This window comes from Notolepis coatsorum, assembly GCF_963971535.1.
Source record: "Notolepis coatsorum genome assembly, chromosome: 7".
In the NCBI taxonomy this organism is placed as follows: Eukaryota; Metazoa; Chordata; class Actinopteri; order Aulopiformes; family Paralepididae; genus Notolepis; species Notolepis coatsorum.
The window spans coordinates 171,384,213-171,411,172 of NC_140171.1; the positions used below are offsets into that span (position 1 = coordinate 171,384,213).

The 26,960-nt window shown below is 42.1% G+C and overlaps 1 protein-coding gene across 1 annotated transcript in view; it reads right to left on the reverse strand.

Annotated features, from left to right (window-relative positions):
* Positions 1 to 1,143: 1,143 nt before the first annotated feature.
* LOC311231844 (kinesin-like protein KIF2C) overlaps positions 1,144 to 26,960 on the reverse strand; it is a 43,103-nt gene continuing 17,286 nt past the window's right edge. The window contains exons 6-22 of the mRNA XM_084318465.1: positions 25,224 to 25,310; positions 24,380 to 24,505; positions 23,445 to 23,545; positions 22,976 to 23,071; positions 18,423 to 18,477; positions 17,397 to 17,559; positions 17,149 to 17,239; positions 16,444 to 16,507; positions 14,959 to 15,044; positions 14,276 to 14,418; positions 11,715 to 11,928; positions 8,829 to 8,939; positions 8,453 to 8,520; positions 8,041 to 8,119; positions 7,137 to 7,214; positions 2,529 to 2,622; positions 1,144 to 1,444 (exon numbers count right to left, since the gene is read on the reverse strand). Of these exons, the coding sequence (XP_084174591.1) occupies positions 1,371 to 1,444; positions 2,529 to 2,622; positions 7,137 to 7,214; positions 8,041 to 8,119; positions 8,453 to 8,520; positions 8,829 to 8,939; positions 11,715 to 11,928; positions 14,276 to 14,418; positions 14,959 to 15,044; positions 16,444 to 16,507; positions 17,149 to 17,239; positions 17,397 to 17,559; positions 18,423 to 18,477; positions 22,976 to 23,071; positions 23,445 to 23,545; positions 24,380 to 24,505; positions 25,224 to 25,310 (1,730 nt within the window). The 3' untranslated portion in view covers positions 1,144 to 1,370. The remainder of the gene's footprint in view (positions 1,445 to 2,528; positions 2,623 to 7,136; positions 7,215 to 8,040; positions 8,120 to 8,452; positions 8,521 to 8,828; positions 8,940 to 11,714; positions 11,929 to 14,275; positions 14,419 to 14,958; positions 15,045 to 16,443; positions 16,508 to 17,148; positions 17,240 to 17,396; positions 17,560 to 18,422; positions 18,478 to 22,975; positions 23,072 to 23,444; positions 23,546 to 24,379; positions 24,506 to 25,223; positions 25,311 to 26,960) is intronic.

The window sequence follows — 26,960 nt, forward strand, 5'->3', positions numbered from 1 at the left end:
TCCAACCTTCCATTCATTAGCAACATACTTGAAAAAATATAGTCTCAGTCTGCGGCTGGGTGGCGCAGCGGACATTGCGCTAGTCACCAACGCAAGAGTCACCGGTCTCAAATCCGGCTGTCAGCGTTGCCTCCGGCTTGGGCCGGCCGTCATACTGACTCAATTGGCAGAGTCAGCGGGAGGGGAGTCGATGGTTGGTAGTCTGGTCGTTGTAAACAGCGACTCCTACAGGTCGGTCAGGGCGCCTGCACAGCAATGACAGGAGATGGCGGGGGCAGTGTGAACCTCCCACACGTTAACACCTCGCCAATGAGTCCGCGCTGGCAGGTGAAAAGAAGTGACTGGCTGCCTCCACATGTATCGGAGGGGACATGTGATAGGCTTCTATCCTCCCTACGACCGGCCAGTGGGGGGCACATGCGAGCAACGATCAGGACAGGGGAGGGAGAATTGGCACGAGAGGAAAATTGGGATGGTAGGGGAAAAAAAACAGAAAAAAGGAGGAGAAAAAGTAGGTCAAAAAATATATAGTCTCAGTCCAAATAAACTCCTTTCTTGAAGAAAACAGCATCATGGAGGAATTTATTTTTGCTACGGTGAAGCACTTTGGGCTGTAATTCTTGTGACTGGGGACCAAGTGTATGTGGTGTTAGCATACAACTAATGGATGTTGTATTAACTATAGCACATTATCAATTGATTGATAGGACGCATAGTGCAGGTCAATGTGATAGCGTATGAATGAATGTTGTTCATTTTATGGCAAAACGTTATTTACTGTAAATGAGCACTACTTTAATTCAGTCTATTTTATGCTAATCTTGTCTGCACATGCTTTTATTTAGTCATTTTACTGCCGTGAAACACCTTGAGCTGCAATTCCCGTATGAAAGGTGCTATACAATTACGATTATTATCATTACAACTTCAGTTGAATCAGAATTATATTTTACTTTTTAATGTGTTCCGTGGATTTTATATTCTGGGGAAAGTAATCCAAACGTAATTGAAACAAATCCTGTTACTAAGGTAGTGTCAAACAAAGGATGTGATTATCATGTTCAGCAGGTCAACTGTAGCCTTCCCTAACCCTATAATATATATTTCAGACAACTCATTAAAATAATAATTTTATTGAGCATGTACATAAAAGCAATTAGATTTAAAATATACAAAACATTTATAGAAAAATTAACACAGAGGTCCCCGGATGAATAATTAAAACAAATATAGAAAAAACTATCAAATAACGTATATACACACGTGGTTGGCGTTCAAAGGATGGTGCCCAATAACGTATATAAATGTTGTTGGCGGGGAATGAGTTAAAAAAAATAGAAAACATTAAAAAAAAAAAACATATTCATGCCTTAGCATGTGGCAAAATGTGGCACCCTGGCCATCTTCCCCTCAGCGACTGCACTCTCCAATTCCAGGACAGTCTCTGAAGATGAGGAAAAACAGACATTAGGTCCCAGATAAGATCTCATACCTACTCTGCTTCAGCAGAATAGGCTAGGGTAGTTACAGCAGAATAGGCTAGGGTAGTTACAGCAGAATAGGCTAGGGTAGTTACAGCAGAATAGGCTAGGGTAGTTACAGCAGAAGAGGCTAGGGTAGTTACAGCAGAATAGGCTAGGGTAGTTATAGCAGAATAGGCTAGGGTAGTTACAGCAGTACAGTACAGGCTGTACAGAATAGGCTAGCACAAACAACACTACAAACAGCGGTTGACAAAGTGTTCGCTGTTGGAGCAGTTATCTTTTTTGTCATCTACTGTATATAAGGGGCACTTCACAAAAAAAACAATAGAGATTTATTTTGCACATAATCTTGCATACATCCCAAAACTCCACATTAATTTAGTTTCAGAGTAATCGAGTTTGAATATGGCCATCAGTGATGTCACACGGGACATTGAATCCTTAAAACACCACAAGGATGCAATGTCCCCAATGACATCACTGGTGGCCATATTCAAACTAATTTACTCTCAAACTAAATGAATGCATGCAACGCAAAGTGCCCCATTTCTATAGAGCCATTTTATTTAGTTAAGGTCATAACTCTGCTTCCGGATCCAAGCAGATTTGATTTAGAGTTGAAATCATGACCCAGCTCTCAAAACATGAAATGGTACGTAATCTAGTGGTGCCCTCAGTTTATTATGTGCTGCAGTGAGCATTAGAGCTGGGTCAGGATCTTCGCCGTTTACTGCCCTGGCATCTCTGTACATGCAAGTGGATTCATCCAGATGCCATCATTGTTTACAAACAGTAAAGGGGTAATAGAAGGGTGGGCTCAAGCAGATAACGGTTTCTCAACCTTTTTCGGTCGAGGACACCCCAAACTGATGAACATTAGGCCGAAGGAGAGTTGCATGACTTGCAAGCAGCAGTAAACAGAGATGACCATGAATTGGTTTGAAAATAAATCCATACATCTCATAAGGATCAAGGCAACATTTCCATTCACATTTTTATCAAAAATGTGAAAGAAATTCAAGGTGTAATTTGATTTCTACCAACCCAGTAGTTTCTTGGCGTAGTCCACCAGATGAGGGAGATCTTCCTCAATGTCGTATGATCCATTCCCCATTGGCTTAAGAAGCTCGCTGCCCCTCTGGAGAACAAACAATATTGTGCCATTTCTTTAACACATTAACTGCCACGCTTCTATCCATCAATGTATGATCACTGCCACCAGTCTAAGCCTATGGAGATGTTCACCTTCTTTGCAGGGCTATAACTTTTTAAATTGTATTGCTAAATTGACATTACTATGGCCCATTCAACATCGATTATCTATCGTTCAGGATGTAGGAACGTTATACTTTTTCATTCATAGATTCATACGAAAATACCATCTAGAATATAAGTGTTTTTATCGTTTTCTGCAGTAATTCCTAGAACGCTAGTTACAGTATAGGCCCAAATGCATAATATAGATTAGATTATCGATTGCAGTTTATTCGCGATAGACGCTATATTAAAAAATCCAACTGAATACGATCCTAAACGTTATGACTCATCATGCAAGGATGAAAGGGGGGGGGTCGTTTATAATTCCGTGATAGTCAGTAAATGCTTTTTGCAGGGTTCGTACACCTTTTCCAAGGCAAAATACAAGCACTTTAAGCATTTTCAAGGTGCATTTTCAAGATTTTCCAGCATCTTATGCGGCTGTGGTAAATTAAATATTTACTCAAAATGATTTCACTTCTTCCATTACATTAAATCAGATGTTATTGTGCTATAAACAACCAAAATGATGTAGACTTGGCATCATATATAACCTGGCTGAGCCGATGTGTTATGCAGTAACGTACTGTATATCTGTATGTCGTGTATGTTATAAATGTCATGATGAATTGAACATGGGGGACCCTGATGTAAACAAGACGAAAGTATTGCTCTGGTCTGCATCCCCTTAACAATTGTGTGTATTGAGCCGTACTGTATTGTACCCATTCTGCAATCTGTTAATAAAGTTTTCAATCAATCAAATGTGACGAGCCAGGCCAATTTTAGCATGTTAATTTATGGAATATGCAATCTAACAGCTAACGTGAACTTTACAGTAAATTACATGGATAATAATGTTAAGGTAGTTAGTTCATTCCTGTAGGTAAACAATCACTCAAATAATCACCAGATAAAACTTCTTATTTAGCAAATTTTCATTAAATATTTGATTGAAATTGAACAGACTTTGAGGTAGGCAGTCAATCAGCTCCTGGAGCCTTATGTATGTATGTAATGTATACAAAATCAAACACTTTAAAAGCAAAACATATCTCATTGAGAAAAAAACTGCATCCAACAACACAAAATAGTGCAAACAGGCTGTGGTAAATTTACTGGAATTAACTAACTACCTTAACATTATCCATGTAATTTACTGTAAAGTTCACGTTAGCTGTTAGATTGCATATTCCATAAATAAACGTGCTAAAATTGGCCTGGCTCGTCACGTTTGATTGAAAACGTTATTAACAGATTGCAGAATGGGTACAATACACTATGGCTCAATACACACAATTGTTAAGGGGATGCAGACCAGAGAAATACTTTCATCTGGTTTACATCAGGGTCCCCCATTTTCAATTAATCATAACATTTATGACATACATGACACATAGTAAGTTACTGCGTTCCAGACTACAACTGCTCCATACCAGTTCCACACCAGTCTCCGTAAATGTTCCATTATAAAAATAAAATACCATTTCAATACACAACAAGTTTTCGTGTTTTGAAATACATGAAAGGAAATGAGCTAACGTTGATTTGCCTAACGTTAAGCTATGCTACATGCTGCCTATTTCAAAACACTGCAGTGAAAAACAGAGTCCGGTAAACACGAGTTTGTAATTCCAATAGTGTATTCTGCCTGTTACTTGACTATTTCGATTATTGAAGTGGTATTTTTATAACGAACATTTACGGAGACAGGTGTGGAGCACTTGTAGTCTCGAACTTAGTTGTACCTGGCGAGCCAGGCCGAGACACGTTAATAACATCCATGCTCATTGGCTCACCTTTCATGTGACTCGAAAGTGCAGACTCCCCCATGGTAAAAATCTTCAAGTCCTTTCTGCATATTTTGCACACGGCTACTCGAGGATGTTCTCCTCTTTTTAACCATGAATTATATTTGATATCTCCGAGCCAGAGCTCATTAAAACGGCAGCCTCCCGGCATTTTGGCCACACACTCGCTGTTCTCAGATGGCACAGGTAAAAACACTAGTACGGATAGAGCCGAGCCACATTTCATTTTGCGTGAAAGGCGAACGCAAAATAGGCTCGCTCGAGTCGCTCCGACTTATTTTATTTCTTTGTCTAAAAACCAAACTATTCAGTCAGATAGCGATTTATTATTAAAGTATAAAGTGCAATTACAATTTCAATAACTTTCCAGCACTTTATACACAATTCAAGCACATTTAAAACTTTGAAAACAGCACATTGAAATACAAGCATTTTCAAGGATTTCCAGGACCCATACGAACCCTGTTTATGTAGTATGGGTGATATATTGATCAGAGCGGTTTGCATTGAAAAGAATAAACAATCAAGCTGAAAGTAACGTTACTGTCCTCTTACCGTTCGCCGATGAGACTGGAGGAAAAAGATCCCACTTATTTGACGTCGATCGACTAGATCCATTTCCGGTTTGTATGGCGCAATAAACGCCAAAATCATATCGATTATTGAGTTATGGCAGCGATCCATATACACGGATGCGTGTCTAGATTCCCGCAACAATTTGTGACTGCCGGACGGATTTCCCAGATGCACCGAGATCACCAGAGATCCATGTCCGGTTGTAACTCGACCGATCATCCACCAGGTGGCGGTATTGAAGCGTTGCACGGTTGTGCCGAGTCCCACTGTCTCAGCCGAGGCTGGGTGGCGGAATTATGAATACCATGGCGGAAAAATGAAATATGATCTCAATAACGTCGTACGCAGTGGATTGGCGGAATTCGCATGATCAGCCAACCCGTCGTAAGCCGTTTATGGCGGTGGATGTGTTAAGACTGATGGGAGGGTTGGGGGTATGTATTCTTGAATCACAGAGGGAGGGGGGGGGGTGTTACTCTGTGTTCAGGCGTCTACAGAGTACATTACTTGCCACCACCCCTATGCTTTTTACATTTTCTATAGAAATTACATTTATATATCAGTGCCCACATTAAAATTGGAACCTATTCAACTCGATCAAATTACTGGATGGTTCTTAGAGTCCCTCAAGTTTGTTCTGATCTAGGAGAGTCAGCTTTTTCCTTTGATGCCACCAACTCTTGGAATGTCCTCCAACTCTGAAGTTGGAGGTTCTCCCTTCTTTAAACGTATGATTTCAAACCATACCTGTAACTGTTTTAGCAGATTTTTTAAATATTTAAAACGTTTTTTATTTTTACTCTTGTTGCCTAAAATGTTCTGTGAATATTGCTTTTATTATGTACCGTTTACATTTGTACAATCGTCGTTTCTGTAAATGAGGGAAACCTCGGAAGCTTATTTTAAATAAAGGTTGAAATGAAAATAAGAAACACTAATTTCCATCACTGAAAGAGAGTACACACACTACACATTCCTCGCTCCCTTCTGTTCTTTCTAAGTACTTCATCGCTATTATCCCTCTTTCCTTTACCGTTTCAGTAGCACGACCAAGGGTGCTAAACATGTTTAAGCGTGTAAATCAGACAACATTATAAACTGAACGTGCGGACAGCAGCTATTTTTAGGTTTCACATTCACTAGTGTTAACTTCACCTGAAAGAGAGAAACGAGGCTCTAGTCTAGAGGTGCATGTTATACAACGATAGTGGAGGATTCGGATTAAACCCTGTAGCAGTGAAAGCTCAACTGGAGGAACTCAGAGGAACAGGCTAGACCAGCAAAAGTATGTTTGTGTTACACACTAAATAAGGCTACCGGTAGTTATATTGGTCCGTCTGTCAATGAACAGATAGAAAAGTGACTGAAGGTATTACCGTCTGTTGGTTCATCTTTTAATTAGAACCCAACGTCAACACTCATTTGAACAAGAAGGAGGGCTGCAGCGTCTTTGTGTTGTGAATCCAGTGTTTCTTTGAAGGTGCTCTTGGATGAAGGGAGCCAGTTGAATAAAAATAAGGACGTTTCAGGCACTCTTCTTGTATATAAAAAAGGCTTTAATAAATAGCTTAGTTCATTGTAGAACAAATTTGTAGAAGAGTGCCTGGAACTTCCTTATTTTTACATATATACTAATCATTGAAAATGGATTAAGAAAAGATGTAGACCGACACACAGCGGATCAATGTAGCCGCATAACGTTAACTCTACAGATATCGAGGGTAATTTTGTTAAATGTCCGGTGTCACCAGTCATGGGAAATTCCACATCTCTGTGGAAACCCTAATGGGGGGTTGGGGTATGTATGCTTGAATCACAGCATAGAAGAGACATTTCCTGCCATGAGTTATAGAAGGCACAGTTTTACTGCTTAGCATATTTAGTTTTTTACGGTTCAACTTAGTAGACATGTCTAGTCATGTGGCAGGCTTGTATGGCTCGTCTTATACCCATCTGATCTATAAAAGTATATACACCCCCCTCTATCCATTCATCATCCCATCCATACCTTGAGTTCTTCCTGAACCTTGTCCTCTAGCTCCTGGATCTGAGACATTGCCTCAAACATGCTGGGAACCACAGAGTCCTGCAGAGAAGGGAGGCATGATTAGAAAACCTTGCACACAGGAAGAAAGTTTACCAGGTTTTATGAAAGGATTATTTCACTTGTTTTTCAACCTAGACACAATTTTTCGTAGACCTTTTGTAATGAAGTAACCACAAATGAGAAAGTTGACTTTTTCTAAGTGCTCCATCATATCCAATAGGGCAACTGCATAAACATGAAACAAATTAATAAATAATAATCCTCAAAAGCAGCCAAATACTCCATGTCATTTTAAAACTATGAAATGACTAAAGTTAAGTACTTCATGAAATAATCACCACCCATGTATATCAACACAAGTTATATCCAGTCCATGCAGTCTATTTCCTTTCATAGCCCATGCACACCAGCTCCTTGATTTACCAATCTTTTATTTTCTCCCATCCCCCAATGTTATGCCAATTTCCCCCTGGTCGTTGCACTGTCCTACTGGAGCTAGACTTCCACATGCCTCCTCCGATACACGCGGAGTCACCAGCTGCTTCATTCCACATGGCCTCAAGGAGTTTCACTGGGAGAGTGTAACACAGAGGTTCACGCCATCTCCTCCAGATCCCCTCTCTGAATGAACAGGCCCCCCGACCAACCAGTAGGAGTCACTATTCCAATGGCCAATTGTGTTCGTAGGGATGACTGCCCAAGCCGGAGGTACCGCTGTCGGGAATTGAGCTTGGGTCTCTGTGGTGGTAGGCGACTGCTTAAACCTCTACACTACCCAGCAGATCCCAACCAATCTCATGCAGACCCCAGCGGAGTCCTATGTGCCATCTCTGGACTACGATCGGGCCTTTGTGTGAACTCTGACCTCGTCTGAAGAGACGTCCATGGGCTCCTGTGCTTTGACGGCTCCACCAGCTTTGGATGTTCCATTCAGCTCCTTCACCCTGCCCCAGGACGGGAGGAAAACAGATCCATCAGTATGGTCACTACATAGCAATTAGGCCTGGGCCATATGTAAACAAGGACAGAGTATCATAGATGTATTGGCACATTAATTTAAGTGGTCTTAAGACAAATTTCTGTAGCTAGTGGTCACCACTAGGTGCACAGTGGCAAACCATGAGTGAATGACTTGACTGTGATTAAGCGAGTGACATTGCCGGTCTATGAAGTGTGCATTATATATACACATAAGTATGCAAGTATACAACATAAAATACAGCGCCATCATTGGTCACCATCACATTAAATGTAAAAGCTTTAACCGAGGTGGGTACCTGTCAGCATATCGTAGTGTGTTCAGTGTATAGTCACACGATGGCATTCCAGGGGACACCATAGCTATCTGGAAAGACAAACCACAAACAGGATGTTATATTTTGGCTTTATGCTTCGTTGTAAAGTCAGGTGTTCCATCCTTGAGGGGGTCGGCAGAAGAATGGGGAATAGTTTCATTTCACTCAAGAATAACTATTCTGATCACATCACATGTTTCACACGGTCATTTCACCACCTACACTATAGACCGTTATATCTTTTCAGACAGGGGTGCCCGAGACAATCTTCAAACGGGGATCTGTGGGCTAATGTTTATCAATGTGCAGGTCCTTGACATGAAACGAGAACCACTGTGTTGTTATTGTATCGACTTACCATGCAGGTCCTCGAATTGTCTCCGATGAACGAGTCTCTGAGGACCTTTGTTAGTGTGCTCTCCCTGAAGGGGATGTGATCACTGTTCTTACCCAGGGAACGGATACACTCCTACAGGAAATGAAAAGAGTCAAACCTTGTCTAAATCGAATCTCAGACTTCATAAACAATGGCATACCAAAAAGGAATGAGAAAAGTAGGGGGCAGTAAAGGCCTTTCTTTGCATTTCAGCAACAGTCTACCTAGAGATTCTGAAGGTTGCAGTTCAGTGTTTCCCCTAAGATTTTTTTCAGGGGGGGGGGGGGGGGGCAAAACTACTAGTGTTTTCGTGGGGCACGTGTGTCACAGATACGTGGTGTCAACAGTGTCGTCATAGACTGTTAGTATCGGTGCATTTCTCTACACTGAGCTAAAATGAAACGATTGCACATAAATTAGGTAAATAAATATTAACAATATTTATTCACATAAATTTACTTATTTACAATTATACATACAGTAGTGACAAACATATGAACTATTTACAATACAGGGAGGCACATACAACACTCCTAACTATTTACAACCAGTGTCAGAGCGAGCGCACTCAAGTTGTTTGGATTCTGAGGGCTCAGAGTGCACACTGGACACTCTGACCAAGAGTCAGTTTATCAGAGCGGAGCAGATTTTCAGAGTGAATTTATTAACTCACCTTAACTAGGGCCCTATGAAATCCGTTTTTATCTTTTCCTGTTTTCGGATATGAATTTTCCTGTTTTTGGATTTCTCTGTTTTAAATTTTCCCGTTTTCGGATTTCTCTGATTTTATATTTTTTCCTTTGGATTTAATCAACAAAAAAACGATACAAAATTATGTTTTTAACTAACTTTAATAACAGTACATCTGCAAAAAAGTGCCAGTGTAGTTCAATGTTCAGTGCCAGTTAGGTTTCTTTTTTCCAATTCAGTTCAAAGCAGTTCAACTGCCAGTGCAGTGCAATAACTAAATAATAATTTGTTTAAAAGAAATCAGAAAAAAAACTGTAAAATGTGATTTATTTCAAAGAGATTAAAGGTTCATGCTTCTCCCCATCTCTGGCTGACATCACCATTGTGATACATGGTTAGGCTGTGTTTTCCTCAGTGAGGGATTCTCTTTTGTCGGTCAGCAGCGTTTTGTACTTGCTGAAGCTTCTTTCTGTATAATAATTTTTTAAGTTTAAATAACATTATCTGGCCATCCTCAGTGAATACTATCAAACTTGCCAAAGACTAGAGTTGGGACGGGCCAGTTCACATGAAATATCCAGTTCATATATCAACTTATATCAACTATCCAGTTTGTTTTTATAGTGTAACGTTTGGTTACTTGGAGAGAGAGGAGAGAGAGAGAGACTGAGACGTGCGACGCTAGTCAGTCTCGGAGTTGTCTCGGAATGGATTTGGTAGGTTTTTTCTGCATCTCCGTAGACCGTGCCGCACCACCGTTTTAAAGTCTTAAGTGAAAATAGATTTATATGAAAACCGATTTATGTATAATTTAGCTAGCTCGCCCCGCCAAGGCAATGGTAGGGGAAACACTGCAGTTGATCTAAGCAATCTCTAATAATCATGCCATGGCCTCTGCTACTGTGCATGTACAGTATGATGACACCCACAAGTATAAAGGCCATCATATCAATTCTTGTTTTTATTTTAGATTTGTATTAATTTCTTTTGTCTCAATTAATTAGATGAATTAATGTATCTAGTTTTTATTCACTTGACCTACATGTTGTTAATTCATCTGTACAATATAGAACTCTTGAGCACTGTGTTGCTAGGAGATGTGCTTCATTCCCTGATAAAGATCAAGCCAAGTAACATCATCCCGATTCATTTGCTCATTTGCTCTGCTCAGCAAGTGAACATCGGAGTAATAATTGTCAAAATAATAGCACAGCCAAGGAGCACACCCGACATACACCCCATCCAAACAGAATATAAACATTTGACAGACAAGTCTCATGACATGTCAGATCAAAAGGACATGGTTGGCCACCTCTGCATTAAGAATATAGTGGCTAATTCCTACAACAATTTTCCTACAGCTAAATTTAGATGTTGTCAACTGTTAATAATTTGGGTTGATGTTAGTGCTTTATAATATTTAAATACAAGTCATAGTTTATAAATTATTATACCAATGTCAGACTTTGTTTTAAGTTGAACATTTTACTTATTAATTAAGGGTTTTGTCAGCCATAACTATTTCCCCAATGTCAGAATATTTATATTGGCTTATAGCAAATAAATACTTTGCATTGTAACCAAGCAGCTGACTGCATGAAAATAAGGGACAATGCATTAGCAATAGGCAAAAAGGGATATTATTATATTGCGCTAGTGTGAATATGAGAATGTTAAATTCCGTTTCATCAATTATTTATTAGTCTGTTGTGATAAATGATTCCCTGATGAAGATCAAACCAAGCATCATCATCCTGATATAAGGGACAATGCATTAGCAATAGGCAAAAAGGGATATTATTATATTGCGCTAGTGTGAATATGAGAATGTTAAATTCCGTTTCATCAATTATTTATTAGTCTGTTGAAGCATCATCATCCTGATTCTCTTGTACATACTTGTATGCATTTACTCAGGAGTTAATCACAGGATCCATACACATTATATCCCAAGTAGTGTACATCAACTATATATGCAGGGTGTGTAATACATGCAACGCCCATGTTCGCAAAAACTTGACATTTATACATCAGGAGTGACAGAGGAAAGAACAAATAAAAAACATTGTGAAGCTTGGCGTCTTGTTGCCATAGAGACAGAAACCTTAGCCACGTCGAGAGACGGTTGCCAAAAGTGTCAAGCGCCCTAGCATACCGGTAAACAACTCTTTAGTGTACCTTCAGGGCCAACAGGCTGCGGTTGATTTCTGCCGTCTCCAACATCGTGGCTCTGTCGTTGCTGCTGACGTCGTTGCCTCGCTCGTTGCCCGCCAGATCTATCAGCGAGAACTTGCCATGCAGCATATAGCCGCGGTCGTTCCGCCTCAAGACAATCTGGAGGATGGCGTGGGAACGTGAAGAGTTTGCATTAGCCGATGTTTGGCCTGAGGTCCTAGGAGAGGTAGAGGACATTTTAGTTCCGTTAGCGATGTAGTACTGCTTTTCAAGGACATGGATTTGTAAACAAATTTTGTTCTACTAACCCAACAGTATTTTATGTCACTGAAGCACCTACAATCTATGGTTGGCTGAATAAAATACTGTGCGCTTGTCTGTTTGTAGCCTAATTACATGACAATGATTGCAAATTTGTTCAATGATGTATACCAATATTGTGCAATTAAAAATCAACTAGCTTACAACAATCTATAGCTGAAGATTATTCTCCACAACAAAATAATGTCAAAACCGTGACATTTAAAAAAGAACCACACCAACATTATGGGAAATGTGCTTACTGTCTAGAGTCAGACAAGAAGATAGATACTGTTGTAAATTACCCACCATTTGTCATACCGTGTATTATTTCTATTCTATTCTTAGTCCTAGTCAGGCATCTCTCTGGACAGCCCAAGGGTGCTTAGTCTGGTAATTAAATACAGGTGGTGAATTGCCGGCACCCGTGTTTCCATTGCAGACTGAGAGTGCGTTCCTGAGGAAGTAAGTTATCAACAGCCTCCAATGTAGTGCCTGTGGTTTATGCTAGGTGAATGTCACATGTAGCCTGCATTGTGTGTTGTTGGGGTGCTGTGATTTGTGTATGATTATGACGACTTGGGGTTTGCTGCTTTGTGTTGCGTTTGGTTCGTGCCGCTAATTGAGCTAATGCTAGCCAGCTACCATGCTATATGGCATATTTCCAGTGGCATGTCAGCACTAGCGTTGGCTCGGTTGGCCGCAAGGCCGAGCATGGCATGGGGTAGAGACTAGTCGTGGTCATGCATATGGGTCACCTAGCGGCCTAATGCAGGCAGTGTATAGTGCATGATACATACCGGGTTTAGTCAGACTAGGAAACGAAGCTGAGACGTATAGACGTGGACAGAGAGACAGAGCTGGAGGATGGTGGGAGGGGCCTCCCCTCCCCTAGGCCTCTAGGTAGCGAGCTTCGGCTAACAGGGAAGGCTTTTGGATAACCACTAGGCCTCGACCACCATCGGACTGATAGCAGAGGAGACGGTAGAATTTAAGGAATTAAATATACTTTTCAAGGACCTTTCCGAACGGTTTTCCCATCGGGTACAGAAGCTATGTTTATGGAAATAAACATCAACGTCCAGGAAAGGTATCCTGTTTTCCAGTGTGTCGTTAATTCTTTTGAGACGGATGCATCACCGGGGAGGGAGAGAGGGTATCAGTCGGTACGATGAGTAAGAGCTAAACACAACGCAGAAACTTCACGGAACCACAGGTGACGAGGTGATTACTGGCAGATATGCCGAAATCCAACACTGCTAATTATGCATTCCGCTAATTCCTTGTTCTCTGCTTATGTGTTGCAGAAAACCACTCTCAAAATCCCTCTGAAATACCACATATCACTCCCTCTCTCACCGTTTCATCCAGCCTTACAACCTGGATGGAAATTACTCTGAAATACCAATCACTCTGAGAAACCTCATCATCCTTGATCCTTTGATACAATATTAAAACTACAAAGGACTGTTCTGTGTGTCTGCTCTCTGACCGGGGTGTGTCTGCTCTCTGACCGGGGTGTGTCTGCTCTCTGACCGGGGTGTGTCTGCTCTCTGACCGGGGTGTGTCTGCTCTCTGACCGGGGTGTGTCTGCTCTCTGACCGGGGTGTGTCTGCTCTCTGACCGGGGTGTGTCTGCTCTCTGACCGGGGTGTGTCTGCTCTCTGACCGGGGTGTGTCTGCTCTCTGACCGGGGTGTGTCTGCTCTCTGACCGGGGTGTGTCTGCTCTCTGACCGGGGTGTGTCTGCTCTCTGACCGGGGTGTGCCGTTCTGGATAAAGTGGCTCCAGCTAACAATGTTATATCTTCAATAGATACCATTTTCTCTGCATTCAGTAGGAAGCTATCCGGCTGCCAGCGAGCCTAGCTTGAGAACTTAATGGAAGCGGCCGCCTAGCTGTAGCTGTTGGCCAAAACGTTAGGCTAGACTAGTGGTCCTTATCCGCTTCCATTCATTTGTTAAACTAGGCTAGCTTGCAACCAGATAGTGTCCTGCTGAACGCACAGAGGAAATTGTTATCAATCTTCTCGTCTACTCTGGAGACAGTAAGCGCATTTCCCATAATGTTGGCATGTTCGTTTATAAATAATTATTTATAAATGGTTCTAATCTAAACAATAATCACATCAGATTACACTGCATCGTGTGCCGAGGAAGAAAACAAGTAAATACAAATATATCACCACAACATCAAAAGTTTAAATGATTCAACATCCATCACCGACCACACCAACAACAACCCCACGACTCTACACATCATGCACCTGTAGCCTGTGCCGAGTTCTATGAGCTTGATGACATCTTCAGGCACGGAGACCTCCACCTCCTCCAGACCCACCACCTGGACCTGCTGTCTGTCATCCTCCAGAACACGCAGCTTTGCCTTGTTGTTGAGCAGGTCAAACACCTGGCGGACACAAGCGGCGTCACTAGGGCTACAATCTCAGCCCTCAAACAAATACACACCCCCCCCCCCCCATATTTTTCTTGACCATTGTATCACAAGCAAAGGCTAATATATTAGCTAACTCACCGGTAAGCCACCACCCAATGACAGATGGTACGACACATGCTCAGATTACAGGTAGAGTTTGGGGACCAAAAAAAAAAAAAAAAAAAAAAAATCAGGATATGATGCAAAATCATGGTAGTGATCATGGCGGCCCCAAGTATCTAAATTTCAAACTGGGAGAATCCCATCGTAGTTGCTTCTTTTGAATGGGGGGGGTGGCGTTTGGCTCCAGCAGTTGTTATCGCATTTAAGCTCACGGCATGATGTCACACAAACTCCCCTTCCACACCAACCTGCGACGAGGTGCAGCATTGTGGGATTATGAGAAGGAGCCCTAAGAGGGTGAGTTGCCCTATATGCCATAATGGCAAAATTAACTAAATTACTTAAATTTTTTTATTTTAATTTTTTAAACAGTCAAATGATGTTTGGTACCTTGCCGTTGTAGATCTCAAAGAAGGTGACGTAAGGTGACAAGCTGGCGTACCTCCTCTGGTTCAGGAAAGTGAAAACATCTTGAGCTGCAAAGAAAAACACAACATGCGAGTAAATTGTCAAATGTCCAGACAAAAAGTGACTTGATACATCCTGGGTGTGATGCACAATGTTATTGTCTAAATATATCTTGTATACCGTACTTTTCGCACTATAAGCCGCACCTGACTATAAGCCGCAGCAGCTAAATTGAATGATGTGTACATATATAAGCCGCACCGGACTATAAGCCGCATGTGTTTTAATGTTTAATTACCATATGTAAGGAGTGGAGCCTGCGGCTTAATTTGACTCAACACGGGAAACCTCACCCGGCCCGGACACGGAAAGAATTGACAGATTGATTGCTCTTTCTCGATTCTGTGGGTGGTGGTGCATGGCCTCTTATATTGAGCTTTAAGTTCCCACCTCTACAGAGAATGACTCCCACCTCTACAGAGAATGACTCCCACCTCTACAGAGAATGACTCCCAGAATTGGGACACAATACTGTCGGACAAATAACAAGAATTAACTCATTTACAAGTTGTATTAAGTTTAGCAAATAAGGATAAATAACATTTCAATGCAGTAAAAAAAGAAATATTTATTTTCGGGTTTTGTCCACATATAAGCCGCACCGTTATATAAGCCGCGGGGTCGAAAAATGGGGAAAAAAGCCGCGGCTTATAGTCCGAAAAGTATGGTAATATATTAGAATGTTGATTGAAAATTGTTCCCACTGTCCAATATGATGAACGTCAATTGTTCCCACTGTCCAATATGATGAACGTCAATTGTTCTCACTGTCCAATATGATGAACGTCAATTGATTTATCCAACATATGATGAGGCAGATATCGTGATAATCAAAATTAGTCCTTGTGGATGTCAGGATATACATTTGTCTACACATCACTCATGCCTACATTCATCAAGTTTCAAGTTTCTTTAATAGTTGTCATACAGAAGTACAGAATACTTTTATACAAAATGCTTCTTACTGTTACGCTCCAGAGACTGTGCTAGAGCTAGACAACTCATCCTGGTGCTGAATCCTTACACCCCTAGTTACCACCAGCTGCAGGCCTCTCTCAGATGGTCCCCAGCACTGATCTGGTCCCTGGACCAGTATGGATTAGGGCCGCCACTTCCCCCCCCCCACACCAATATCCAACCTGACAAATGTTAACTGATCGAATTCAAAATGTAAATTAATATTCAGGCGCCTTGCTTGCTGTGCACATCTGTCTCTCCTCTGATCGACTGAGTGCTAAGCACAGCAGAGGCTCAAAGAATAAAAGTTTAAATTACTTTTGAACAAATTCTCCTCTACTTAGGCTTTATTTAAACTTGATTGGGGGGGGGGGGGGGGGAAGTGACGGCCCCCCTGGTAAGTATCCATTTAGGCCTATGAAAATATTTTGACCAGAGCATTTAGCCTACCTGCCAAAGCATAGATTCCTTTGGCACTGTTCTGGCTCTTGCCTGAGAAGTCTCCTCCCATCGTCTGAAATGTCATGACAACGTGTTTAATGTAGAATACAACTAGTTTTAAGAATTCATGTTATTGCTACGCTCTTGGGCCCAGGAAATACATGGGAATGTGAACACACATTTGAAATATATTTGGAATTTCACTTTATTTAAATTAATTTCCTTTAGGTTTTTCCAATTTAGATCCTCTTGAATGGACATTGACCCATTCAATCTTTATTTAATCTCGAAAGAGCAGGCTCAGACTTCGAGAGGAACAATGCATAATACGAAAAGAATAAAACAGAAAGTCAATCAATTAGACCCCAAAGCAGGGGAACACCACTCAACTTAAACCTGCACTATGGTAAAGAAGCTATATTGTTTCAAATACAAGTTCCAAAGCCAAAATCACAGAATTAACCTGAAGAGAAAACCCTCCCAAAACAATGTACAGTGAAATTCCCCATACGAGTTATTCTGGACAGGTACGGTCAGTGCTGCAGAATCCATGAAAAGGCTTCAATGTTATTTCTATTAGTTATTTCCAAGAAACAAGGGAGGACTTTAACCTTGTCCAAGGGGTTATGGGGATATTATGTGGTTCAGAACTGATGAGACTATTGCATAATCCAATAAAATGTTTTATATAAAATTTTTTTTTTTAAAACATACGTGAGTCTTTCCACTTCCCGTTTGTCCATAAGCAAAACAAGTAGCCATGCCACCTTCAAAAATACTCTGAACCAAAGGCTTGGCAGTGAACCTGTGGGAAAGAAATTAAGACACTGTCAAACTCAAATTATATTATGAGCAATTATGTTATTGTTACCATCCAGCTTTATTACTACAATTACCTTGTATGTTTAGCATGTTTTACATTGGCATGTCATACCAATAAAGTCTGTTAAGAGTATAATTACCAATACACCAGTTCATTGGTGGCAGTCTCTTGAAAGGAGTAGTCGAAGTGGAAGGTTTGGTTCTCCAGATACTTGGTGAGGTCCACTTTCTGCTTGGGCTCATGGACCAACACTGTGTCCTTTCCTGGTACAGACACCACGTCTATGTCCTTCCTAGCCAGCTCTGATAGAGGAGCATCAGGTTAAAGGGATAGTTCTACACCATGTCTATCTCCTTCCCAGAGGAGCATCAGGTTAAAGGGATAGTTCTACACCATGTCTATCTCCTTCCCAGAGGAGCATCAGGTTAAAGGGATAGTTCTACACCATGTCTATCTCCTTCCCAGAGGAGCATCAGGTTAAAGGGATAGTTCTACACCATGTCTATCTCCTTCCCAGAGGAGCATCAGGTTAAAGGGATAGTTCTACACCATGTCTATCTCCTTCCCAGAGGAGCATCAGGTTAAAGGGATAGTTCTACACCATGTCTATCTCCTTCCCAGAGGAGCATCAGGTTAAAGGGATAGTTCTACACCATGTCTATCTCCTTCCCAGAGGAGCATCAGGTTAAAGGGATAGTTCTACACCATGTCCATCTCCTTCCCAGAGGAGCATCAGGTTAAAGGGATAGTTCTACACCATGTCTATCTCCTTCCCAGAGGAGCATCAGGTTAAAGGGATAGTTTGGATTTGTGGAACCATTGCCCCATTTCCTACTTACCAATGTATGCTGTTGGTCAGTAGTCCTTTCTCAGCACAATCCAAGTTGTTCCTCCTACCAGCTCTGGCTAGTTAGCTCCACTCTGATGTAAAGTCAATGGGGTTGAGCCCCCGTTTGTATGAGCTCACTGAAATCTCTAGCTTCACGTCTTTTCATTCGTTTGTGGCCAACTAGCTAGAACAGCATGGATTGTGCTGAGAAAGGATTCTACCAGTCAACATCATTGGTAAGTAAAATAAAATAAATCAAAGTTCCAAAAATCAAACCTATAGCCATTTAATAATACAATGGTGAGGGGTTTGTCACAGGTCATTCTAAAAACATACCTTTCTTATTGAGTGGCCTCTTGCGAATAGCCACACAGATTCTTTGATGTTTAACCTGTACAATAAAACAAAAAGAATGTCACATATTTGAGAAAAGAAATTAAAAGACTCGGGCACATTCACCCATGGTTGTTTAATATGGCTTACCTGGTTAACAGTATATACAGCATTATTGTACATGCCATCATACAGAGTTATGCATATAGAAGGATTATCCGCAGGTATACAGACAAATACCGTATGTGTATAACGCCTGTCCCGTCTCCCTGTCTCCCTGTGAGTGGCTGTCCCGGAGTGATGACCGGAGTGCTGGACGTCCCGTGATGACACCCACCCAGGATGCGACCCCCTCTGCGTGCCCCCCCATCTCCGGCTGTCTCGTAGTGATGACCGGAGTGTTCGACATGTGACCCTCTCTGCGTCGCCCCCTGTCTACCCGTCTTCGGCTGGGAGGATGCACCCCTGTGCCTCAATCTTTAATCTTATAAAATGCTCAGTTTCACTACACACATGGATGCATGCTTACCAACTGTTCGCCTGTTTTTAATGCAACACTAATATCACGACATCTTTTTTTTTTATCTACTTTTTCTCCCAATTTTCTATTTTTCTCCCTTCCCCAATTTCATATTGTCCCTCCCCTGTCTCGAACGATGTTGGCCACTCCTCCCACAAGCCGGCTGCAATGTGGACGAAGCCTTGCATCACGTGTCCTCTGCGGTACTCAAGGAGGCAGCCGTCGCATCTTTTCACCTGCACAGCGCGATCTCTCAGCGGCGAGGGTCTGCGTGGGAGGGACACCCCCCCCGTCCCCCGCCGCTTCCTGATTCTACTGCGCAGGCGCACCAACCGACCTGTAGGAGTCGCTGTCAACAACGTCTGATCCCCACCCACCAGCTTCCCACCCTAATATTGCCAATTGTATTAGTATGAACGACCAGCCAAGCTGGTAGCAACGCCGAGAGCTGGGCTCGAACCAAGCATCTCCTGTGTTGGTGGCGAGCGCCTTGGCCACTGCGCCACCTAGCCACCCTTATCACGACATCTAAGAAGGGAGATCCCCCCTTGAATGGCCCTTCTAAGGTTTCTCTCCTCCACATTGCCTGTGGTGAATTTTTTTCCTATTGTTAGGTGAGTTTGCGCGTGGGGTATGTCTCGGAGTGTTGCATGCATGCATTTATTTATTTTGAGTTTATTATAATTTTTTGGACCTTATGGTACTCTTTGTTTTTTCTTGACTTGTGTAACTGAGGGGTTACAAAACCCTGACTGTATTCAAGATTGTGATAGATTAAACCACTGCTAGTTATGTACTTTAATTACTGGCCAGACAGTACATCAAATATAGATGGTGAACACCCACAAGAACACGGCATTGACAAAGAAATAGTATTTGAGGGTAATTTATTATTATTAGGCAACGTTAGGTTACAGAATGAGAATTAGGGTCGCGCTTGTATGGCGAAGAATATACGTAAAGTCAGTCAATAGCATGAGTCACTAAGAATAGCAGGAATCCTACGACGGGTCTAAGTTGACACCACCTGTCGTATAGTAGCAACTAGATAGGGCAACACTGGTACCGACTGGAGACAATGGGTTCCCTCCGGGGGTGTAAGGCCTGGAGGGTAGAGGAATGTTCGGGTACTCAGTCTGATTCAATGAAGAATAAAGAGACTCCAGGTACAGGAGTCGGTCCTTGTAAACTCCCTTGATCAGCAGCAAAGCAATAATTGTAATCCAAATGCTCGATAGCACTGATGACAGCTAGCCAGCCTCCGTCCACGAGGCCAGCCCGAGTTGTAATCCTCACAAGGTTGAATCCCAAACGATAGTGGAACTCAACGATGCTCTTCTCCGGGTACCACGTTCCAAATCAATATAATCCAACCAGTAATGGTTCTGCAATCGCCGACTCTGGTTCTCCTGTGCACTATACTTCACATTAAACTAGGTCGAACTTGACGTTACTACATTAAACTCTGACACTTTACTATCCTATTCGCACATGCTCTCAACGCTCTGTTAGACGCACTGCTTCTCACTCCATTAGAATCACACTGAACTTGTCACACTGCTTGCTTAGACGAACTGCTGCCGTGCGCACCTGCGCCAGCATATATACTTAAGTGGTTATCTAGTACCAAACCTCAGTTCTTGTCTGGTATCAATACACTGCCTCCGGGCATGTTCTGACATGCCCCAAACTCGCCCATTGCACCTGTCTGAGTGCGAGACTGCCTGGAGCCTAGGGCTCTATCCAATAAGGAGAGCGAATATTACTCTGGTTTGAACGTAGGTAAAGGGATATTCCGTGTATATATATAAATAATATACAAAGTATATCAAACGATAAAGGTAGATTCTCAGTTTAATCTGGCCCTTCACAACAACTTGTGTTGTTTCTTCTTGACTTGTTTAAAGAAGACGTGTCTCTGTTAAGCACTTTGAGTTGCACTCAGTGTATGAAAGGCGCTATATAAATGAAGATTATTATTTTACATATATACGGTAAATATAAATATGCGGTATATACAAGTGTATATATATATGTATGAATATATATACGAGGTTGTTAGTTAACCTCTTAAGCCCGATCTTTTTCAAATGTAGCCAAGAGTAAAGAGCCTATCAAAACAGCAGTCAAAGTATATTTTCAGCACATTTGTTTACCAATTATGTTAAAGGGGAACTATCTTATAAATGGCCTTTTCCTGTGGTTTGCGTTGTTTTCTAGCAATGTGGGGTTGTACCAACACTGACTAGATGTGAAATTTCTTCAGTTCAGCTCAGACAAGAACCTCCCCCACTGAACCAAGGCATTCAGAATTTACTGGCTCCCTGACGTAAGTAGGTGCTGCTGATCTGCATATCTCAGCCCCCTCTGTGGTTGTAGCCACCGCCCACAATCAACAATTCGCTCAACAACGGAGCGAGTGGAAATAATGCGAAAGCGGTTACCCAGTCACCGACACTTCCTCAAAAGAGAGACACCGATAGAGGGAGAGAGGCTCTCATACAGTGCGACTCGTCTCGGAACATTTACACACTCGCGACCGAGTGTGTGTGGGGGGAACACATGAGCGCTCTGAGGGATCTCTCCTCTCTCTACATCCGTCTCTCCCTCTCTATCTCCATCTCTCCCTCTCTCTCTCGAGTCATGTCAACCTGTTGCAAAATATCATAGCGCACAATTAGAAATACATGTTGCAGTCCGGTCAAAAATGGCGGAGCTATGGAAGTTATACAAAAGTAACTGTACTTACAGTACATTTCATTTACAGTCTTTGCTGTGAATCCAGATTGAACTGCCATTGGAAAGAGGAGATTTGGCCCAATCCATAGATGTATGACTTGGCCATAATAAGGTCATTTATAGACCTGATATTCTATATTCATATTTCAAATTGCATGTGTCCGGATGGCAAAATTCAGTAGTGCATCTACAAAAAAACCTGTAAATCTGCCCTTTGTTCATTTTCTTAGGTTTTTAAGTACACTTGATCTCAAGGTGGTGCTGAATGAGCTCAGTGGCAATTTCTCACTTTGTCAATGTTAGCATGGTGTTAGGGCCCGCGTCCACCTAGCGCATATTTCTCCGTGAAACATGCTGGGAGTGCGCCGGCAGCGCTGGCTTGCAGCGCATCTTGTAGATGACAGAAAGAAATCTACAGCCATGCCGCGGTTTTGCACATATTATAGCATATTTGAATAACTTTATTGTATATTAATTATATATATAGTTATTGCCTGACACCACAGTTCGCCCTTTGCTTTTTATTAGCTTTTTAGTAGTGTATTCGTGTAGTTATTATTATTAGTTTTGTCGCGAATCTCAATGGTCTGTGGGAGACAGCCAGACAGGCAGGCAGCTCCGGTGTCAGGTTACAAACAGAGTGGTAGATGAATGGCTGTGATTGGTTGTCTGAAAATGAGCCCAGCGCATCGCTCTGAAAGTTGAGAAAGTTTAAACTTTCGACCGCACAAAAAAGCTGAGAAAAGAAGCCGACGGCAGCGCACTTCCTAGAGGCGGCCGCATGCGCTCCCTCCCCATTGGAATACATTGAAAACAGATGCGTGCGGTCAGAAATATGCGCCAAGTGGACGCGGGCCCTTATTCAGTCAGAAAAAAAATTTATATTCTCATTTGGTTTATTAAAATGTACTCTAGCATAGTAACCGACACAATATGTCGCGACACTGGGAATACATTCCCTGTGGCTCATAGATGTCCCTAGATACCAAGAACATGCACCTTGTAGAAGTGGAGCAATCTTCCTTTACTTGGGTATGTACTGGTACTTTTAGGCAGATTTTCTGAAAATATGGCTAGGGCTTTCTTTTTAACTTGGGACAGCAAACGTAATCATTCAGCAACAAAAACGTTCTGTATTCAATGGTGTAACCATGGCCTAAGGTTAAGATTATTATGATTAGTGTCGGGCAGTTGTAGACCGTGAAAGTAGTAGGTAGGTATAAATTGAGTATAGGCAACAGAGTTTAGAGTCAGGGGCAAAGGTTTAAGATAGGTCAGGCACTGGCTCTAATCTTACCAGGTCGGAGGTTGACAGGGGTAATATCTCCAGGGTCTCTCTGAAATCCTCAATCATCTGATAGAACTTGAGGTTTGGCCGGTTGGCATCCCCCATCTAAAAATGAAATGTTAAAATATCTAAATTAAATAATCACTTTGGCACTACTGAAATTGTTAAATCTCATTACATGTTTTCTTTCAGGTCAGAAAACAAAACATTTAAGAGTTTCCTAAGAGTTTAACATGCAGGTAAAACTCAGTAAATGTACAACATTTACTAACTGAGGCGGTGTATTGATATGCAGTATCCAGTCAATCAAATACAAAAGTGTAGAACTACTAAGTAGTTTTTCTTCCTCATCTATTAAAACTGTCTACCAGTCAAATGGGAATAAATAACTCAAAACAGCAATCTAGAATCATATCTATGCATCCATCAAATGTATATCTAATCATGACACCAAATCCAATCGTGAGATTAGTCTGACCTTTCCCCTCTTGGTCAGTAAGTCGGGCTGCTTCACAGGACAGGACAGACGTTTGTTCCCCTTGGTCCCATCTGGATAGGCCATAGTCCTCCTCCTGCCTGCTATACAAAGAGATAATGGAACCAATATTATAGTCACAGGAGAAATTAAGTCAAATTAAATCCTCAATGGGGGAAAAAAACACATGGATTGGTCATAGTGATACAAAAGTAGTGATTTTTACAGATTGTTTTTATACAGTATGTATGCTCACAGGAAATCATCAAACATCAAAAATGTAAATTCTCAACATCTGTAATGGATATCAGCTAGCTAGTAGACAAACCACTTCATTTACTAGCAGTTGATTTACCACCTGCTAGCACAAACTGCTAGTGTAATGTCCACTAGCAGATGATTCCCATGAATTTGAAAGCTTATTATGCTGCTACCTTGACATCTCCGACATGTTACTCCTAGGAACAAACCTATAGAAGTGCCGGGTTGGGAGGGTCACAGAACAAACCTATAGAAGTGCCGGGTTGGGAGGAGAGGGTCACAGAACAAACCTATAGAAGTGCCGGGTTGGGAGGAGAGGGTCACAGAACAAACCTATAGAAGTGCCGGGTTGGGAGGAGAGGGTCACAGAACAAACCTATAGAAGTGCCGGGTTGGGAGGAGAGGGTCACAGAACAAACCTATAGAAGTGCCGGGTTGGGAGGGGAGGGTCACAGAACAAACCTATAGAAGTGCCGGGTTGGGAGGAGAGGGTCACAGAACAAACCTATAGAAGTGCCGGGTTGGGAGGAGAGGGTCACAGAACAAACCTATAGAAGTGCCGGGTTGGGAGGAGAGGGTCACAGAACAAACCTATAGAAGTGCCGGGTTGGGAGGGGAGGGTCACAGAACAAACCTATAGAAGTGCCGGGTTGGGAGGGGAGGGTCACAGAACAAACCTATAGAAGTGCCGGGTTGGGAGGGGAGGGTCACAGGCTCCTCGTTCTCTATGGCAGGAACACCATTTGATGGCAGAACAAATCCCAGTCTGGCATCTTTCCTCCTACCAGGCTGGTTAGACACGGCTGGGTGGGAAAGATAGTGTACTCTAATTATTAAAAAGGAAGGCAATAGGGATGTAGGCACGATACGAATTCCTAAACTTTCAGTGTCGTCCATTACAGAGTACCAATCCATCGCTTTTCACTGAACAACAAACTTACGACTATCAGTTTGGGGTCATTGAAATTATTGCAATATAATCCTTCTGGCATGTTATACATGTTTCTTGGTATAGGACTTGGTATCAGGGAAATAGTCCATGGCCTCCTGTTAACCTACAAATATGATAATGAAATCTTCGATATGGTTAAGTATTTAAAGTTTGCCGTTGGCCACTCTAGCACTCTCATCTCGTTATCAACCAGGAAATGCTTAGTTGCAAGTTGATCTAGTGTGATCTATGCAGGCAGCAACCAGCCCCGTTCCATCTCTGGAAAGAGAAGGCAGAAGCAGGGTTGTCACTTCAGCGTTCCTTTTGGCGGTACGAATGCAAACAGAAAAATGCCATAAAAAAGGTATGTAGTTCTCGGGGGAGCTCCCCAGTGGGTAGTTCCCACCAGGCAGTCCCTAGAAACGTTGGTCCATAAACTCCTAAAGAGCCACATGCAGCTAGCTCACAAAACAGGTTCCTGACCAATGGTCTAAATCTGTAACATTTGGATCAGAACTTTTAGTACTCAGAATCTGCAATGAACAATAGCATCACATTGCACCCTGGACCCGCCCCCCAACCCCACATACCAGCGTGAGAAGACTCTCGGATAGGTTCAAGAACAGGCCTGGCAGGCTCAGGCTCAGGCACTGCGATGTAACGGCTCTTCCTGACGACTGATAAAAACAAATCCAAGTCAGACAGATGGGAGGAAGGAAGAGAAATTGCTTAAAATGTGTTTGCTGTAAGAATATTCTATTGAAAGAGCATTTGTGCCCTTTCAATAGAAAAGGTTACGATATTTCACAGTGACAATAAACCATAATCCCACCAGGTGAGTCTAAGAACTGCGCCTTAATCAATGTAATGATTTACAGCACTGGACCAGTGCATCAAGATGGCATTGATGGTCCAAGCAATGGTGCAAAGCATTTCATTTTCAACGTCATCATTTAGTAATTTTAAAAGAGTGAGAGTATAGCCAAAGAGGAATGTTTGTTCATGAGAAATTTACAGGAATCGTTTCCCCAACCAAAAGCAAGCAGGCCCAGCAGGACAGATGGACAAATACAGTAAGTAGAGTCCGCACATTCTCTTAAAAAGGTAGATCCAAGGATCAAAATGTTGACCTGGTGAAAACACTTATACACTAGGGCCCATATTTCCCAAAGCAATCATAGCACTAGCCCATTTGACTCGGACACCAGATTGATCTTAGTGTCAAGAAGGTTTAGAAAAACAGGGACCCGGTTGATTGTGCTACATACATCCTTTACATTTTGCGTGAGCATAAATGTGAAAGATGGAAAGACAGAAAGCTCAAGTCAGGGCTCGACATTAACAGCGTCCCATTGTACTGAGGCAGTGAGTTTATTTTGGACGCTCAGGTTTGTCATTTGGGACCGTCAGAGATGATCAGGGAAACTATTTCTTTCACTATTTGGGCACTTTTACACAATTCCTGTGAGTCTATGGAACACCTCTGTAATATATATATTTTTTTTATTCATCGTTTTGTATTTCTAATCAAGTCCTCAAAAACAGCATTTTTCTACCTCAAGATCTCGAGCCGTTTTGAGCCTGGGCTCCAACCACTGTGTGCAGCTGTTCTTGTATCTCAACATTATCATGCAGCTGGATAAAAGTGTCAGCTAAATAAAATGCTAAATAGTAGTAAAGACATTCGCATAGTAGGTAGTAATATACGGTAGGCAAGGAAGATTATTTAGTAGCAAAGTGCATGATAGTAAATGACGATGGCTAGTTTTTTTTTTTTTTATATTGATTGAAGTGTGTTTTTGGTCTACACCGGCTGTCCAGACGGTGGGAAGTTCCTCCATTGTGGAGCCAAGGACCGAGAATAGCCACATTCTCTTTGATGGCCCCCCCCCCCCCCCCGGATAGGAGTGGGTCTGAGGCAGCCAGAAGATGTAGAGCAGAGGGTTCTTGAGGGTGTGTAGTTAAGAGTAGAGACCATTGACAAAGGTAGGTGGGAGCCATTCCCCTCACTGCACAGTATGCCAGGTCAACCTTGAAGCGGATTCGGGATATGGGCTTTTAACATAACGTTGCTGCACTTGTGCGTTTGTCTGTGCTACGATCCATCAAGCTACGATCTAGATATGATAAAGTGGGTTCGCGGGTCTGAATCTCTGCTCATCACATTTTGCCAATTTACTGGTAAGCATAATGTTTACTTACTTTCCTGCACAACACTAAAGTGAATCAGTGTGGGTGAGAGGATTCTCTGATTGGAGGAAGGCAAGTGAGAGCGCAGAAAAGAGAGAGTAAAAGAGCATGTCCAGTGATGGAGATGGCCTTGCACA